General features: G+C 43.1%; 1 protein-coding gene across 1 annotated transcript; it reads right to left on the bottom strand.

Moving 5' to 3' along the window:
• Window positions 1–18,012, bottom strand: aox6 (aldehyde oxidase 6). Its single transcript, XM_021608881.2, has 31 exons — window positions 17,667–18,012; window positions 17,326–17,383; window positions 16,629–16,725; window positions 15,990–16,098; window positions 15,726–15,914; window positions 15,548–15,628; window positions 14,385–14,468; window positions 13,812–14,049; window positions 13,557–13,708; window positions 13,195–13,288; window positions 12,974–13,083; window positions 12,644–12,828; window positions 12,281–12,443; window positions 12,076–12,165; window positions 11,121–11,290; window positions 5,801–5,927; window positions 4,462–4,681; window positions 4,223–4,347; window positions 3,958–4,091; window positions 3,729–3,816; window positions 3,533–3,619; window positions 3,210–3,401; window positions 2,646–2,873; window positions 2,445–2,540; window positions 2,163–2,291; window positions 1,928–2,002; window positions 1,752–1,804; window positions 1,386–1,500; window positions 981–1,235; window positions 668–835; window positions 1–380 (listed from the first exon to the last, which is right to left on the bottom strand). Exons 1-31 carry the CDS (start codon window positions 17,718–17,720, stop codon window positions 327–329), a joined length of 4,020 nt encoding a protein of 1,339 aa, XP_021464556.2. The 5' UTR covers window positions 17,721–18,012; the 3' UTR covers window positions 1–326.
• Window positions 18,013–19,528: the final 1,516 nt, after the last annotated feature.

The raw sequence follows: 19,528 nt of genomic DNA, 5'->3' as shown, positions 1-19,528 counted from the left end.
TTCAAGTTGAGAAACATGCAATTTATTGAAAGTGAAAGGCATACACGGCATTGGATGGATTCACAATTGGACAACCCTACCTTTTACATCAAATTTAATTTGAGACAAACTTTTTTAACATTTTTTTTTTTTTAAGCAAAGTATATGTTGGCAGCAAAAGCATAGGCTTATTCTGTAACTTGATATTTAAAGTATTACAATCATACAGTGTTATTGATCCTTATTCAGCTAAATATAGAATGTTACCGACATAGAAATTCTATGATTAGGTACTATTCCTTACGGCAGTGATCAATACCTCTGACAAGTCAGAATATTATTTTAATTCAGGGAATACTCAAAGCCCACGGTTGGAATGATCCTTGTTTGCTGGCTGGAATCTGGAAGAGAACAATGGCTGACATTACTCCTGAGCAGTAAGTTGGATTTCAAACAGTCATGGCTGCCACGTGAATAAGGTACAGTACATTGAACTGGTGACTTGCCGGTTCCATTTCACTCCCTAGCCCTTCCTGTTCCTAATTCCCTTTATGTTTGCAGATCTGTAAGATGGAAGCAGTATGAAAACTCCATATTCAAATTGGCAAACATTGATGGGTTAGGGTCAAGAATTATGGGTTGGGGTAGGGAGTGAATTGAGACTGGCTGGCTGGTGGCACCGCCTTACCTTCTGTGTAAATGGGGTGTTACAGGCCAGACAGGTCCTCTCTGGGGTAGCAGGGCTGTTCAGGGTAAAGGGTCCCACCATACCAGCCTCTACCCGGGCTGCTGCCACCGCGTCTTTAATGGCGAAGAACACAGAGCTACCCAGGAACAGCACCGGCTCTCCGATTCCCTGTAGAGGAGAATATTTACTTTATCGTCAAATTAACTCGACAGAACATTCTTTACGGACTACTGTAGACGCCAAAGGTTTTGGTTAAAGGCCACAACTAGTTTAACGATAGTTTTTCCTGGTCACGCGCACACCCGTCGCTCACCTTAGATGAGTAGATGGCATGTGGGTTGTCAGAGCCTGAAAGAAGGTAGACGTTGAACTGCAGTGGTATGTCACAGACAGCGGGGATCTTGTACTGGGACGGGCCACGTGTGTACAACACTCCAGAGGGAGAGAACTTCAGCTCCTCCATGGTGTACAGACCCAAACCCTGGATGAAAGCGCCCTCAATCTGACCAATGTCTACGGAGGGGTTGATGCTCCTTCCAATATCCATAACAATGTCTGTCCTCACCGTCTAGACATGGGCAGAAAACAAATGTCAAATGGTGCATATTTAATAGTATGAAATAGTGAATGTCTTCATTTGACCATCTGACTAGTACCTAAGGTAAAGTGTGTAACAGCAAAAGCATGTAAGAGATACTGGTTGTGTAAGTGAGGTCACCCTGTAGTCTCCAGTGAGACAGTCGACCTCCACCTCACTGCAGCAGGCACCGTAGGTGAAGTAGGCATACGGTTGGCCCTCCTGCTTCTCCCAATCCATGTAGAGGTCATGACCCCTATACAAACATCAGCAGTTTATGTTATACATCATTTATACACACACAACGCTATCTACTGTAATTATATACACAATTATACATGTATCTTTCCACATTAGCTAAGAGTAGCAATATTTTACACATAGGCCCTACAGCCCTAAAAGTTAATGGTTTTGTATCTGTAATAGTGAAATAAAAGACCATATGAAAGGCTTCAAAACACTCCTCTGCGTTAGGTCTGCATGGAAATCTATGTTGAATCTCATTACCTGTAGTATCCAGTAGCTGACAGACTGATCCTTTGGATGAATGCGGAGGTCACCTATTTTCCAGCACACAAAACAGGTCATTTAGAACCATGTTGCTATTCATGAACTGATTTATATCCCTCTGTTCTACTTAAATAATGATGTTGTCATGGGAAATGGACATCAATATGAAATACCCAGGTCTGCCATGTGCCTTCTGGGTTCTGTTTCCTGACAGGTTCTAGTCTTTGGTACAGGATCTCACAGGCATCCTTAGGGACAAGACAAAAAAAACAGACCGGTTGAATATGACTGATCGATTGGTTGAATATCCATACTAACACGCCAACAGGAAAATATCCACATCAGGTGTTGGTTGCACCAACTGATCTGGGATCAGGCTAGCTGGGGAGATCCCAGGCAATACTGTACCTTCACGGCCATGCCATTGGCATCCGTGCCAAAGGAGGCGGCGGAGGGGCAGGTGTTGGGCACAGCACTGGTGTTGGTCTCTGTGATGTGGATGAGAGAGGCGGGGATGTGCAGCTCTCTACTTGCCACCTGGAGGTATTGATGAATTGACTGAATGTAAAAAGTACATACAAGCCAAGTAGAAGCAGCACCCATTTATGGAATAGTTATAGTTAGTACAGAATGTGTACTACAATCATTATTTCACTCCAACTAGTCAAGCTAGGTGAGAAAATACTCTACCTGTTGCATTTTAGTGTGTATTCCCTGGCCCATCTCAGTTCCACCATGACTGACTAGAACAGAACCATCCTTGTAGATGTGTACCAGAGATGCAGCCTGTCTCACAGACACACGCACAGAGAAAATATCAAACCTTTATTTTATTGATTCATGATGTATAATTTGGATTGACTAATTTGACAGTGCAAAGGCAACGCTAACCTGGTTAAGGAAGCCGTCTGAGAATGCGATGCCATACTTAATGGGTATCGTGGCCATGCCCCTCTTCTTCCAGCGGTTCTGCTGGTTAAACTGGGCGACGGATTTGCGTCTGCTGCCGTAGTCAGACTTCTCCTTGCATTCGTCCCAGCAACGCAGGAGGTTCTTGGGATCAAACTCAAACTTGTAATGTGTCAGGGACACCTCCTTGTACATGTTTATCTCACGGATCTGCTCAAGAAAGAGAAACTATTAAGAGAACTGTGTTATGAAGTGTGTACAGTACTTTTATGAAATCTATGAGGCATTTACAGCATATTGACTTTATAGCATATTCAGATATCTTAATAATCTCCGACGTCATCAGTTTTTGAACAGACTTAATTTATGCATGTCTGTCACGAGACTAACCACTGAGATTGTTTATATCAATTTGATTTTCCTCAATAGAAGGCTCTGGTACCTCCCACTCTTTCATCATAGAAAAGTAATTAGCTTGATTCTATTTTTATGGCTTTCCTCCCTGTCCCCATTACCCTCCCGGACCCCTAACACTTGACCTCTGACCTCTTCAGCGTTGCAGCCCAACTTCATGGCCACGTCATTGATCATGTTCTCAGTGACCAACATACTCTGGGGCACGCCGAAGCCTCGGAACGCCGTGTTGGAGGGCAGGTTGGTCTTACACGCCACCGAGCGACCGCGAAGGTTGGGCACTTTGTACGCATTGTCCAGGTGAAGGAGAATCTTCTCTATTACCTGGAGAAAAAGGAGGGGGCAGAAAGCTCAGACACTGCCTAGGACAAGCATAGACGGAGTCTGGTGTTAGCTTTCAAGGAGGACTTGGGGTTAAGAATTGAATGGCGAAAGGCAGAGGAAGAGTGACTCACCAACAAAGACTCATCTGCAGTGTTTCCAGAGTTGGCGTAATAATGTAGATCAGCAGCTATTATCCTTCCATCGTTCATAAAGCCCACCTGGAGACATTAACACACTAGCAGTTAAATCTAGTACCACTTAAAGATCCCTCAAATGCCTCCCTTTGTGAGTCAGTCACATCACAAAGCCTTTTAAGAGGGGGAGCACCTTGTGTTTGCCCAGGACAGGGTGGCGGGCCCCAGTGATTAGCATGTCCTCTCCTCTCTCCAGAACACAACGCACGGCCCGACCAGTCCTGGGTAGACGGATCAGAACAGGCCGGGATTCAAACAAACACATAAAGGATGTTTTGGATTTATAGATCACCATTGCATTTGGGTTAAATAAGTCGTGCATCATTGGATCAAGTCAGTTATTCTTGAAGTATTTTACTTACTTCCATGCAGCCACAGAAGTGATGCAGGCTATGATAGACGTTTTGGTCACTTTCCCTCCAAACGCTCCGCCAACTCTCTTCACATGACAGGACACTCTGTTGGAGGGAATCCCAAGAGTCTCTGCAATGGATTCCTACAGAAAAAAAGACAGACAAGAAACATCTCATTTGCCAATTAGGAAGTAATGACTTACACTTCAACAGTGACTACTTGATATTTTCCTATCCTCAGGGATGGAGATTGAGGGAGTAGAGTTGACTGTACCTGGGCATAGGTTGGGTGTTGACAGGAGATATAAACTTTGAGCTCCCTCTCTTCGCCCGAAGGCACAACAACCATGCTCTGTGTTTCCATGTAGAAATGCTCCTGACCACCAAGCCGGATCTCCCCTGAGATTAAAGAGCACAACACGGCTCAGTACATAGACTTCACTGATACAAACACTCAAGATAGGAACCAGGTGGACACACCTAGCACGCATACGAAGCTAACACATACTGTACCTTCGTAAATATGGTCAACCTTATCAAAAGCCTCATCCACGTTGCCTCGCTCGATCATCCTCTGGGGCAGAAAGAAGGACTGTTTCTCAATAGCCTCCTCAACAGTGAACACTGGGCCTGGCTGATCCTCATAGGCGATCTTCACTAGAGCCGCCCCTCTCTTAGCCTGCTTCCTGTTGTCAGCCACCACTGCACACACCATGTGACCCACACATGACACCTGGCAATAACATTTGTGAACATAGTTAATACTAACAGTCATGCATCTGTGTGAGAATGACCTTCATACATGACAAAAACGTATGTGGACACCTGCTCGTCGAACATCTCCTTCCAAAATCATGGGCATTAATATGGAGTTGGGAGACTTGCTTCCATTACGCCAAAAGAGCATTAGTGAGGTCAGGCATTGATGTTGGGCGATTAGGCCTGGCTCGCAGTCGGCGTTCCAATTTATCCCAAAGGTTTTCGAGGAGGTCAGGGATCTGTGCAGGCCAGTCAAACCATTTCTCTGTAGACCTTGCTTTGTGCACAGGGGCATTGTCATGCTGAAACAGTTGGAAGCACAGAATCATCTAGAATGTCATTGTATGCTGTAGCGTTAAGATTTCCCTTCACTGAAACTAAGAGGCCTAGCACTAACCACGAAAAACATCCCAAGGCCATTATTCCTCCTCCACCAAACTTCACAGCTAGCACTTTGCCTTCGGACAGGTAGTGTTCTCCTGGCATCCACCATACCCAAATTCGTTCGTCGGACTGCCAGATTGTGAAGCGTGATTCATCACTCCAGAGACTGTGTTTCACTGCTCCAGAGTCCAATGGCGGCGAGCTTTACACCACTCCAGCCGACGCTTGGCATTGAGCATGGTGATCTTAGGCTTGTGTGCGGCTACTCGGCCACTCGGCCGTCCCTGTGAGCTTGTGTGGCCTACCACTTCGCGGCTGAGCCATTGTTGCTCCGAGACGTTCCACTTCACAATAACAGCACCTACAGTTGACCGGGGCAGGTCTTGCAGGGCAGAAATTTGAAGCACTGACTTGTTGGAAAGGTGTCATCCCATGACGGGGCCACTTTGAAAGTCACTGAGCTCTTCAGTAAGGCCATTCTACTGCTGAAGTAGCAGAATCCACTAATTTAAAGGGGTGTCCACATACTTTTGTATATACACAGTATAGTCTACATTGTGAGGTGAATAAACAGCATGGCTACTTAGTTCCGGTGTGACAACACACTGGACAAGGCTTTGATTACATCACACACTGTATGAAAACAACAACACATATGACATGACATGTGCGATTCTGGTTGTGTCTCTTCGATGAAGCACTACAATACCTCATTCTGAGCCAGAATGTCCTCGTCTATGCCTGTAAACGTCCTAAACTTCTTCCCTGGGATGTCTTTAGAAGTGATGACATCCACCACACCTGGAACCCGGAGAGCTTCACTGATATCTATGTCTCTGTTAGGAGGGGAGAAAAAGACAGTGAGTAGAGAGACAGTCATGCACATACTAACCAATACTACCGCTCATTTCATACAGGTTAGGATTTTACATGGCCATTACTCATTTACAGTGAATGACATTCAGATAAGGATCTATGGTGGTGTATACCCATTTAACAATGAGGATAACAACCTATCGAGTACCACATGACGCACCATGCTGGTTAACAATAGCCAGGTCTCTCCACACTGGTGTGTCTCTGAAGCCCACTTCCTGTCCAATGAATAGTGAATGTGTGAGTAAGGTCTATACTTTGTATTCTATACAACCTGGATAAAACCCATTATTTCTGTTGGCTGTGGATAGAGGGTTAATTTGGATTTTTCTAATTCAATATTTAGCAAGGGTGTAGCCAAATGAATATCTTAAGATTCCTCATTAAATGAGAGGCAGTATTGGTGATTATATGAATGATTGGGACTCTGCTCACTGTATGATCTACACCAGGGGTGTACAGTAGGCGGCCCGTGGGCCAAAACCGGCCTGCAAGTAAGTGATCACTCGCTGGCCCTCCAAAGTTTAGGAAAACAAACAATGATTTTAATTTAGAAAAATGATTTAAATCCCACAAATAAGAGAGCCGTGATCGTGTCTCAATGTAATCAAGGTATGAAGCTACTATGCTATTTTCCAATAAAATCGCTTATTGGGCTTAGTCAATTTGCATAGTACAAATTATAATTACACCCCCCCCCCCCCCCCGCACTACCAACTCCCCAAAAACTGTCCCCCAGCTGAATCTAGTTGGTTAACCCTAGGCTATACAGTGTGCTCTATTTTCAAACAGCATTAAGCCAGCCCAATTGTCAAGCACATGGTCTTTGACAATTTCAACCTGTTAAAGGGGAAACCTAGTCAGTTGTACAACTGAATGCATTCAACTGAAATGTGTCTTCCGCATTTAACCCAACGCCTCGGAATCAGAGAGGTGCCGAGGGCTGACTTAAAATCGACATCCACATCTTTGGCACCCAGGTGACAGTGGGTTAACTGCCTTACTCAAGGGCAGAACGACAGATTTTTACCTTGTCAGTTTGGGGATTCGATCCAGCAACCTTTCGGTTATTGGCCCAATGCTCCTACCCACCAGGCTACCTGCCGCCCCACTAAAGCCGGTGCTCTTTTATTTTCAAACCCTGAGCTCGCTTGTGCTGAGGTAGGAGGGGTGGCTTTCGCTGAGCCGTGTCCTTAATTTCAAAATTTCAGTATGTGCTGGTGGGGATATATTTAAGACCAACCGAAAGCTGGTCTTAGCGGCAACGCGGTTGGTTATGGTATGTCATTTTGACAACGGAAGCGGAGCCTATCCAACCATGACACAGTGCCCATGGAACAAGGTGTTTTTTGTGCCCGTAAATCCCATATTTAGAAACATTCCCCATTTCGTTTCATTAGATTAAAAACCAAGTTCAGCCTCTCAATGAAGGCAGTCTTTGTCTGGCCCAATCCATTCACCAAGTAGACAAGATTATTAATAAAGCGTTTGGCTCCTAAAACCGCTTTAAAATACATCTTAAGAGTCTATTGACATGCTTGTGTCAATCTCCAACAAAATCCATCACTTTATGCAAAAAAAATATTTTCCATGGGCTGCATCTCAATCCACTGCATCAGCCTATAAAATCGGCCTTCCTCATCGGCGGTGGAAGGTGGCCGAGCTACAGTGCTGTTTGTCAGACCACGAGGCACCCCGATAATCGGTCTTCTCACAAAAATGTCTCGTGTCCAAACGGTTTGGCCTACAATCTAAGCTGAAAGAGGCTTCTCTCACGAACACATTGGTTTTGGAGGTAGTTTTGTGTGTACCAAAAACAAAAATATTTCCTGAGCTTTCTTACTGTATATCTCCTAGATCTAGGGCAAACACTTCAAAACATTTTACATTTTTGGACTGTCTGTTGCCATTTATAAATGTTTAAAGGCCAAATGCAATATTTTATCATATAACTTTTTTTTTTGTGGGGGGGGGGGGGGGTACCTACAGGGGTCCTAAAATTCTAAATCAAATAGCTAAATAATCCATGGTATGTCAATCTTAAAACAATCATTATTATTTTAAAAGGCATAGACTTTAGCTAATCACCAAAGCTTTGGGGGGGTACCTACAGGGGTCCTAAAATTCTAAATCAAATAGCTAAATAATCCATGGTATGTCAATCTTAAAACAATCATTATTATTTTAAAAGGCATGGACTTTTATCTAATCACCAAAGCTTTATTAAAAAGATCAAGTTCGGGAGCAGCAAAACAGTAAGTGGAAATCCGTTTTATCTATACTGAACAAAAATATAAAATTGAACAATTAAGCTGAGTAACAGTTCACATAAGGACATCCGTCAATTGAAATACATTCATCATTCATTAATCTATGTATTTCATATGACTGAGAATATAGATATGCATCGGTTGGTCACAGATACCTTAAACAAATGGTAGGGACATAGATCAGAAAAGTAGTCAGTATCTGGTGTGACCATTTTCCCCACGCAACACAACTCATATCCCTCGCATAGAGTTGTTCAGGCAATGTTATTCCACTCCTCTTCAATGGCTGTGCTAAGTTGCTGGATATTGTTAAGAACTCAAACACGCTGTTGTACACGTCGACCCAGAGCATCCCAAACATGCTCAGTGGGTGACATGTCTGGTGAGTATACAGGCCAAGGAAGAACTTGAACATTTTCAGCTTCCAGGAATTGTGTACAGAGCCTAGTGACATGGGGCAGTGCATTATAATGCTGAAACATGAGGTGATGGCGGCGGATGAATGGCAAAACAATGGGTCTCAGGATCTCGTCACTGTACCTCTCTGCATTCAAATTGCCATCGATAAAATGCAATTGTGTTCGTTGTCCATAGATTATGTCTGCCCATACCATAACCCCACCACCACCATGGGGCACTCTGTTCACAACGTTGACATCAGCAAACCGCTCACCCACACAACACCATATACAGTGGGGCAAAAAAGTATTTAGTCAGCCACCAATTCTGCAAGTTCTCCCACTTAAAAAGATGAGAGGCCTGTAATTTTCATCATAGGTACACTTCAACTATGACAGACAAAATGAGAATGGGATCATTGTCATGCTGAAAGACCCAGCCACGTTTCATCTTCAATGCCCTTGCTGAGGGTAGGCTTTGTTACTTTGGTCCCAGCTCTCTGCAGGTCATTCACTAGGTCCCCCCGTGTGGTTCTGGGATTTTTGCTTACCGTTCTTGTGATCATTTTGACCCCACGGGGTGAGATCTTGCGTGGAGCCCCAGACCGAGGGAGATTATCAGTGGTCTTGTATGTCTTCCATTTCCTAATAATTGCTCCCCCAGTTGATTTCTTCAAACCAAGCTGCTTACCTATTGCAGATTCAGTCTTCCCAGCCTGGTGCAGGTCTACAATTGTGTTTCTGGTGTCCTTTGGCAGCTCTTTGGTCTTGGCCATAGTGGAGTTTGGAGTGTGACTGTTTGAGGTTGTGGACAGGTGTCTTATATACCGATAACGAGTTCAAACAGGTGCCATTAATACAGGTAACGAGTGGAGGACAGAGGAGCCTCTTAAAGAAGAAGTTACAGGTCTGTGAGAGCCAGAAATCTTGCTTGTCTGTAGGTGACCAAATACTCATTTTCCACCATAATTTGCAAATAAATTCATAAAAAAATCCTACAATGTGATTTTCTGGATTTTTTTTTCTCATTTTGTCTGTCATAGTTGAAGTGTACCTATGATGAAAATTACAGGCCTCTCTCATGTTTTTAAGTGGGAGAACTTGCACAATTGGTGGCTGACTAAATACTTTTTTGCCCCGCTGTACATGGTCTGCGGTTGTGAGGCCAGTAAGACATACACAATTCTCTAAAATGACGTTGGCGGGGGCTTATGGTAGAGAAATTAACATTCAATTCTCTGGCAACAGCTATGCTGGACATTCCTGCAGTCAGCAGGCCAATTGCACACTCCTTCAAAACTTGAGACCTCTGTGGCATTGTGTTGTGTGACAAAACTGCACATTTTAGAGTGGCCTTTTATTGTCCCCAGCACAAGGTGCACCTGTATAATGATCATGCTGTTTAATCAGCTTCTTGATATGCCACACCTGTCAGGTGGATGGATTATCTTGGCAAAGGAGAAATGTTCCCTAACAGGGATGTAAACACATTTCTGCAAAGAAAAGTAAGAAAAATAAGCTTTTCAATTCGGAGATCTTTTATTTCTGCTCATGAAACCTGGGACCAACACTTTACATGTTGCGTTTATATTTTTGTTCAGTACACATTATTTTGGCCAGCTCCTTTTATTATTTTGTATGCGTGTTAATAAATATATATATTTTTTAATTTAACAAAACTCCACGTAGGCCCGAAACTGAAAATATTGCTGTTTTAAAGCAACTTTGCTGCAATTCTACGCATTTTTTCCATGGGGCTGAGAGAAAAATGTGCAGTTTTACAGCAAATTTTCTGAATTCTAGCACATTTTGCCATCAGTTGGAAGCAAACGTTTGCAGTTTTTAATATGATAACTGATGATCAATGGACCCCACACAGGTCGGTAATTTGACCATGCTTACAAGTTGAGATAGCTAGCCGCTGGAAGAAAATAAATGAGCTGACATGGACTAATTGTGTAACTGCTTACGCACAACCACATTTCTTAAATGCACCTTGTGCATTCTATTGTTCTAACTCTGAACAATAAGTTAAGACATCGAATAAGTTCCAAATGTTTTTATTTCTTAATAAAAGGGGGACTAGGACGAGAATATTCCGTTAGGACGAGAATATTCCGTTCCCCCAGCCGAATTAGTGTTGATGATACCGCACAGACTGCCAATAACCAAGAGAACATGACAAAAGCATGCAGTATTAAGCCATGGAACACCTTGATAGGCCAGTGAGTGGCCAAGCCCTCGTCACACCTACAACTTGTTTATTCATTGTGCCACCACTAGCTAATGCGCTCACAATTCCGGCTGTGAAAATAGCGCAAATATTTCTGACCCCGCCCCCCGACCTATAGTGCTACCGCCAGTGCTTAGATTTACAATTGCTTTAGATTTGTTAAAATAGAGCTCAATATGTTATGAACTTTTAAAAAAGTGGTTTGTGAGGAAACTTATCCATGAATCCTTTGCAATGTTCTTCAGTACTTACAGGATCTTAGCATGTGGTCTGGTGCTGGTGACCAGGACGAGGTGGAGCTCTCCGTCCATCTTGGGGATGTCATCACAGTAAACAGCTTCTCCAGTAGCCTGGCTGATGGCTGAACGGTGCATGATAGGCCGACCTACTGGGTCGTCACCACTCTGGCCTTTCACCACAGCCTGCAAAACAAACACATGTTTTTATGACAGCCTGAGATGTAACAGTGTTTGTATCCAGACCAATCAATCCAACTTTATTGTCCTCAGAGGAAATGTTGGTTTGTAGGCAGGGGTAATCTTTCATGGACAGAATACGTGAACTGATCAAATGATGTGAGATTTTAGTCCTGGGTTAACTGAGAGGAAGGGGTAACATGATCAAACCATGATTGTTAATAAGAATTTGTTCTTAAAAAAGGAGAAGTTCTCATTTTCGATGTAAATCGCATGTTATTGAAGGGTCCAGACACTTTTTTGTTACGATTTTCTGTATTTTTTACAATTTACCCCAACCAGCGCTTCACTTCCTCATCCTCGTTATGCAGTATGGAGGCTCTGAAAAAACATGAACGCTAAAAAAAAATAACTTTAAAAAACATACTTTTCGAAATGTCCCAGTATAATGACGCAGGTTCTTTAGGTGCTGTAAACATGAAATGGTACGACTCGAGCCGTTTCCCCTATCCAGCTGTTCCATTCTCCGTATAGCCTGCCGCTAGGAAGGACGGCGAGGTATCGCCCGAGTCGCAACAAAATGGAATATAACGTTCAGAATGACAATGTCACGTGTACAACATGTAAAGACCTGCATCACATTTCTACAAGGACGATTTGGGTGTTTTTGGAGCATTTGTTCATGTTGTCAGATCACACATTCTACTGCACAATGAGGAATAGAGTCACGGGTTGGGGTAGGTGAAATCGCTAAATTCGTATTCAACCGACTAAAATCAAATCAAACAGACCTGGAACTCTTGTAGGCTGGGCTGTAGCTGTTTAGGTAGTGGACGTATTGCACTGCTGACCCCTTCTGATAGGTCCTCCTGGATCACATTCTGTACAATGCCAAAAACATATCTATATTTCGAGAAACATTAGCAAATAAAAGTTCCAAATTTCAAGTTTGCCAAGTAGGCTATCAATTGGGGCGAAGAGTGACCCAGTCCATACCATCTCCCAGAGCTTGTGCAGCATCTGCAGGTTGAACTTGAAGAGGAGGCTGAGAGTTAGGGACCTGCGGAACTCCACCTGCCCACCGGGGTGGGAGGGAGACAGGGATATCTCATCTAAGAGCTGGGTGTAGGCGTCACTCAGCGTCTGCTCATCCCACTTCCTGGAGGGGTGTGTGTTTGGACGTGGGGGGGGGTACAAAACAAGCAAGGATGTAAAACACAGATAATGTAACACAACAAGAACATTGCTGAGGAGGATAACAAAGAAACATATGAATCACAAACCAGTTTAGCCAGCTCTCCTCGAAAGAAAATAGCCCATTAACCAAATCCTGCTAACTGTGAAAAATTCCCTCTGTACCTTCCGATGACTGCAGCACATGTTTTGGTGGCGCTGACAGTGCACGGCCCTACACCGCCGTAGTAGATACTCAGCTCCTTGACCACGCTGGAACCCTCTATGAACATGACCCTCATCCCAGTGGTCACTGTGGCCAGGGCGTTCTCCTTACGAGGGGCCTGGCGGAACGCTCGCATGAACTCTCCCTGCAAAGACACATTAGATTGGGAAAAACGTTGTTGTTCACGCAGTCACAGGATTCGACTCACCTCAAGGCCAGGAGTTCTTCCTAGTGAGGTCAAATGCGTGAGATTCTCAAGAGATTCTCCATTCCCAAGCGTCTTACTGTACCTGTCTAGATACTGGTATGAACACAGACAGGACAATCTCATCCGGTTTTAGAGATGTTTTTCCAAACCCCACAAAGAAATCTTTATTCAGCAGGATTTCTCTTCTTCCCCCTGGAATAGAACCAATTAACACAATGATTTGTAATAATTCAATACAAAACATGGTTAAATTAGACGCAGAATAAATGAAATGAATGAAAATGGTCACTACTGACAACTCACTCTTTGACACCACATTAAGTGTGCAGTTCCCAGCAGCGAACACAGGGTTCAGGTCTGAATTGGGATATGCACTGACAATATTGCCTCCTATGGACTAACACACACAGAAACACACCATAAATATGTTTAACAGTCAAACAAATGCAAAAATACATGTTTACCAGCGATCCCCTGAGGGTAGTTAAGACGTAGAGATTTGGACAGTAATGTGCAGCACAGCTGTTAGCCTGGTTCCAGACCTGTTTGTGCTATATAGCCAACAATGACCAAAGGTGCTGGCAAGACCGGACAAACCAGGCTACAATCTGGGACCAGGCTACAAAGCTGATAGTGAATGACAGAAACAGATTATTCATACGCACGGCAACGTTGCGTATCTGCTGTCCTCCCAGGTTCCCCAGCTGCTGTAAGAGGGATCTGTATATCTCCGTCTTCTCCTCAGGAATCTCCTGGACCAGCCCCTCCAACAGGGCCTTAACCACAGACAGACTGCAGCCAGCCCCGAAACACACACCTACAGACACAACAGACACGCATGAACAGTTCTGAGAGAGAGAGAGAGAGAGAGACCGAGCGAGAGACCGAACCCGAAGGGAATAAGAACGGAAAGAGCTAACCTTGCGGAGTCTTGGTAACCTCAAACAGCTCCTGGACTCTGGTGGGTGATATTATTATGGGATGCCAGGCACCTTTGAACTTGATGTCTGGGCCGATGTTGGTGTTGCCCATGACCAGCGGTGCCTGAGGGTGGCTGGTCTTCAGCTGGATCAGTTCCTCCAGAGACACAGGGGAGACCCACACCATCCTTTCGCCACGGAACAGCTGACTAACCTGGGGCTCCATCTCTGCCATCAGCTGAGTGGAGAACAGCGGAGGATTGTCAGGATATAAATATCGCTAGTTCATAGACTAACGAGGATACAGACTGTTTTAACGACATTACAGACTATAAGACCTTTGAGGTATTCAACGGACAACTCTTACAGCAAAATAACAGTATTTCGCCGATTTGGTGTCAATTAATAATTATGTCTTGTGTAAAGGTTGTTAGTTCAATTATTTTAGACTGAAGAACAGTACTTGTTGACTGTTACACAGTGACATACAGTATATGGTGAAAGCATATCAAACTGTGTAATTCACCATTTGACCACTAGTACATTGAGTAGCCACTAGTCCTGCTGCCTTACTATGAGTTCTGGGGGGAAGATGAGATCTTGGGTGGGGTCCAGAGGGAGGAGGTCCTCCTGGTCAAACAGCTGTGGTGGAGGCTCCTGGAAGACGCAGTCAATGTCATGTGTGCCAACAAAACACATCTCGCTTTTTATAAAACAAGTGTGTTAAATCGGATTAAATGCGGCAATGTCATGGAATTGTGAACTATAACTTTCCAATATCATTAGTGAGGTGGTAACATTTGTTTAACTGTATCCTTTATTTAACTAGGCAAGTCAGTTAAGAACAAATTCTTATTTACAATGACGGCCTAACCCGGCCAAACCCTAACCACGCTGGGCCAATTGTGCGCCTCCTAGTCATGGCCGGTGGTGATACAGCCTGGAATCGAACCCGGGCCTGTAGTGACGCCTCTAGCACTGAGATGCACTGCCTAAGACCGCTGTGCGAATCGATAATACAATGACTATAAATTATATTATACAGTTAAGCCATACAAATGAAATGTAATGTTTAAAAGAGCAATAAAAAGCGGCTTTCCCCGTTTGTAAAAAAAGCAGAGGGATAGGGCTCGAGAAACACACTCCAATGCATAGACAGAGCAATGGATGCAAGGACTGACCATCCATCAAAATGTTAGTTTTTAACCATGTTTTGAGGGTATCTAGTGTTTCTTTACCTTACTTTGTTTAAAAACATTGGAGTAAAACAAGCTTATATTTTGGGGTTTCTGATGTGGTACGTCAGCTGAACTAAGCCCATGAATCATTTATAAGTTAAATTTTCAAGAATTAATGGGTGCATATCATTCATTTACAAGTCCAAAAATTGATGTAGCATCTGCAGATTACCGTTTAATGGATGCCGCTCTTCACACACACAAAAAAATAAGTATTTTATGTTTTATTTTTAAGTTGCACGATTTAGAGCAAAAATGAATGTCCTCAATCTTCCAGTAAAGAGATTAAAAAAATACTTCCTATCGGGCTATGGCTGAACCAAGTCAGGCAAGAATCTCTTGATTAGGTGTTGAACTAAGGTTAATATAGTATTTTAACAAGAGGTTCTACTTTATTTATTTGCGTTGATTCGCCCACTTGCCTCACTTTTCAAAAAAGGAAAATCTGTTAAAACATTTAATAAAACGCGTATGGCCTGAATAGAAAGAGTCACTCACATTCTCTGATCTCTCCGGAGGCAAATCTCCATTCAGACAACATCCAGCACCATTACCATTGGCTTGACAACAGTTTGATTCCTAATGATGGATAACAGGATGGATTATACATTCACTTTACAGACAGTAAATACAAATGCAATGCATGTGTGTCTGTTATGTGCAATATCATTTATACCGGACTAAAAGTCTTGCAGCCATCAACAATGGGACGATATCCTGTGCACCGGCACAAATTGCCACCAAGTGCCACTGTGATGTCCTCCATGTTGGGCTGTGGTTTGTTCCTCAGTAAAGTGTACATGGACATCACCATGCCTGGAGTACAGAACCCACACTGAGACCCGTGGGCCTTGGCTATACGCTCCTGCAAGCACACACAAGCATATAATCCAGTCAGCCACACTGAATGAGAGCTTCAGCCATCCATCGTAGGGCCTACCTGTACTGGGTGCACCCTGGTCTTGGTGTTGCCAATGCCCTCCACAGTGGTGACGGCTGCCCCCTGAAGCTGGCAGACTGGCAGCAGACAGGCGTTGGCAGAGTAATGGCTAGTAGGTGAAGGTAAACTGGCATTTACATTTTCAATATGAACATAATATATCATCCAAGTATAATAGAGAACATCATAAGTAGGGCTTTGAAGACACGAAGATAAATGTTGGATTCGTCCATGCAACCGTTTTTTTTCATGCAACTTGTGACACACTATGCGCTTCATACAAAAGCGTATAGTTTTGCCCATCTAATTTTTTATTCATTTTTATTTAACTAGACAAGTCTGTTAAGAACACATTCTTATGTACAATGACGTCCTACCAGTGGGTTGGTTAACTGCCTTGTTCAAGGACAGAACGACAGATATTTTACCTTGTCAGCTCGGGGATTCAATCCAGCAACCTTTCGGTTACTGGCCCAACGCTCTAACCCCTAGGCTACCTGCCACCCCACAGGAAAGGCCTACTTAAAAGTTACTGTCTCAGTATGCCAATTACAGTATTCATCAACAGTGCAAAGTTCATCAAAAATCTGTCAATCATTTATCCAAATGATGGCTGTTTGTTGAGGGATGAATGGATACAGGATGGTCTTGGTGCCGGGCTGGTAGCGAGACACCATGACAGTACAGGCTCCACATCCTCCTCCTCCACATCCGTACTTGGTACCAGTCAACCTCACTGGAGTCAGGCACCGTCAAGGAATATAATAGTATATGCCAGTCAGACATTTTTTATCCAAAGTGATTTACAGTACAGTGAGTGATCAATGGAATCATTTTTCAGTATGTGATCAATGCAGAAATTCCACCCACAACGTTACCAACTGAGGAGACACTCTGCTTGGGCTAGACAATCGATCAGTATCCATATTTCCACATAGCATAACATTAAAGGATTTCAACGGATGTATTATACAGCCAATCCTAATCAAAGGAAAAAGTGCACACTCACAGTGACTTGCACCATGGAACTATCATTATTTTCACACCTCAAACTCTGGACTGGCTTGTGTGGTAAACAAAACACACTTATAAAATCAGTGCACCACCCTAGGCTACCCATAAAGTATGGATTTGTTATAAGATACTGATTGTGCAATAATTTGGCTATAGGTTACACAACATCTGTCCGTTTTTCTTTAGGATAAATATTAATAAGAGTATAATCACAATGACAAAAACAAAAATAGTACACTATATTATTCATTTCAATGTAAATACTTAATTCAATGTTGGTGCTTCACTTCTCATCTATACATTTTCAGCAAGGAAAGGATACACCTCTCACGGAGGTAAGACAGTAACATAGTCTCTGGGTCTGCATTGTTTTCGGTCACCTGTTTGAAAGTGGGAGAGGAATCGTGTAAAGCACATAGCATTAGTTTTTTTTCGGCATTCTGAGAGAGTAGGCCTGAGGCCTACAGCTAGTATCTTCGGTACAAACACAGACGACGGGAAGTAATCATTGGTCAACAACATGAGCAGCCATGCATACAGTTTTGTAGAGGAACAGTGCGCAGTAGGCTAAAGTTAAGGCAATGTGCAAAACAATCGCAAAGTGCTACAACTTAAACCAACGTACAGCCAATGCACAATACAATATTACAGTAAATTATTTACCTTTTTACCGTTGACATAGAAACACAAGCAATTGGTTTCTTTATTCTCACTCATTTTTCTTTCATTTGCGCATTAACGTCCAGTGTTGACGGGTTTCTGCGACTACTCACTAAATCCCCCAGTCACCTCACACGCCTCCTTGACGAAAGCAAATTCAGCTGCTTTACTGCCGTTTTGTACAACTTTTCACCTAGTGGTTGATATACAACAGTCCCCTAAACCAGTTGATAATTACTGATTTTAAATCGATACGGTAGTCAAGAGGAGAGAGTACATTTGGAGTGCATAGTCTACTGTAAATTGACTCCACCTCCCAATGTCAATGTTGTTGAACAGCAAAGTTGAACCCTCTTAATTCAATCAACACTGACCGATAGTGTCCCGATACAGGATGAATACATTTCAATGAATACATTTCAATGAATGAATATTGGTATCGTAACGTGCCCTAAATGGAAAAATAACCTATTAAATGTTGTTTTCTTCGCATAATTTTCACCAGAGAATGAAACTATGCACTTCTAACCAGAGGGTGGCACTACAACCTAAAGGACCTAAATCCTCTCAACAAAATCACTGTTAATCACTTGTTAGGCTACCACATTGATCGAGCTAACAAGGTAAAGATCGGTCGTTTTGGCCCTGAACAAGGCAGTTAACCCACTGTTCCTAGGCCGTCATTGCAAATAAGATTTTGTTCTTAACTGACTTGCCTAGTGAAATAAATGTAAAATTAAAATAAATAAAAAGCTGACATTTATAATATACAACATTTGCCTTTTGAGCAATTTTCTTTCTGAGACCTTGCCAAATCATAATGTGATGGGCAGTAAAATAAGTAGAATAAATCATTTCCAATATCATGATGTTGTTTGTGGAGTGTTGTTTTGATTTCATAGAGGCATGGTAGGGTTAAATGTATTCTGCACATGTGCACTAAATTCCACACTCTCAGAGGAAGACTGATAGATAGCCTTTTTGGGTGTTGGCAGGTCACCTTGTTCTCTCTCTCTCTCTCTCTCTCTCTCTCTCTCTCTCTCTCTCTCTCTCTGTCTCTTCAGCAGAACATTGTCTCCCAGTCAGTCAGACAGGCTGACCTAGACTGTGCTTCCTGTCTGTGGGCTGTTGTTCCGTTGCCAGGTCCCTCTCTTCTCTGCTGCTCTGTAGGACAGGCCTGTCCCAGGGGACTGACTATGAGGAATGCACCGAGAGCACTTCAACAAGAAAATGGTGTCTAATAATTCTATATGACAAAACACTGAAATGAGTATTAATGAATGAATCTATTAATTCATGAAAGTGACCCCGTCGAGTTCATGACTTTGTGTACCAGGGGTTTACTGTAGATAAGCCCCAAACCGTACATACAATTAGCATGTCAGCTGAATATGAGCTTCTTCTGGGTTGCTTGTGTGAATAGGGAGATAGAATAATGTTATGGTATGGTAGGTACCACATCAGTGTGCTTTCCCCTTTTCCCCTAAGGGGTTGACATCGATATTACTTCTTTATTATGATACTGGGTGTACCCTAACTAAAACAACATCAGTGTACATACAGTGCAGTCGAGCTTCTGTCTTTGGTTACTCAGCTAGGAGATCTGAGCGATTTCAGCCGTGCTGCTGTGTTTAATGTGGTGTCCTACATGCTGTTTCAACTGCAAACTTTGAAGATAGGATCGGGACTGCAGAACACAGTTATGTAATGCTCAGACGACTAACGGTTTGGAATTCTCCGCTCGTTTCTAAGTCAGCCGGACTTCACCAAAAGGTTGAGTGAAGAACATGACTCTGAATTTGACTTGAAAACCCCTTTCCTTCGTTTCTTTCCCTCACTTAAGAGGCAAAACCTCTCAGGAATCC

This window comes from Oncorhynchus mykiss, chromosome 7 (assembly GCF_013265735.2).
Source record: "Oncorhynchus mykiss isolate Arlee chromosome 7, USDA_OmykA_1.1, whole genome shotgun sequence".
In the NCBI taxonomy this organism is placed as follows: domain Eukaryota; kingdom Metazoa; phylum Chordata; class Actinopteri; order Salmoniformes; family Salmonidae; genus Oncorhynchus; species Oncorhynchus mykiss.
This window is presented reverse-complemented; position numbering and strand designations above follow the sequence as displayed.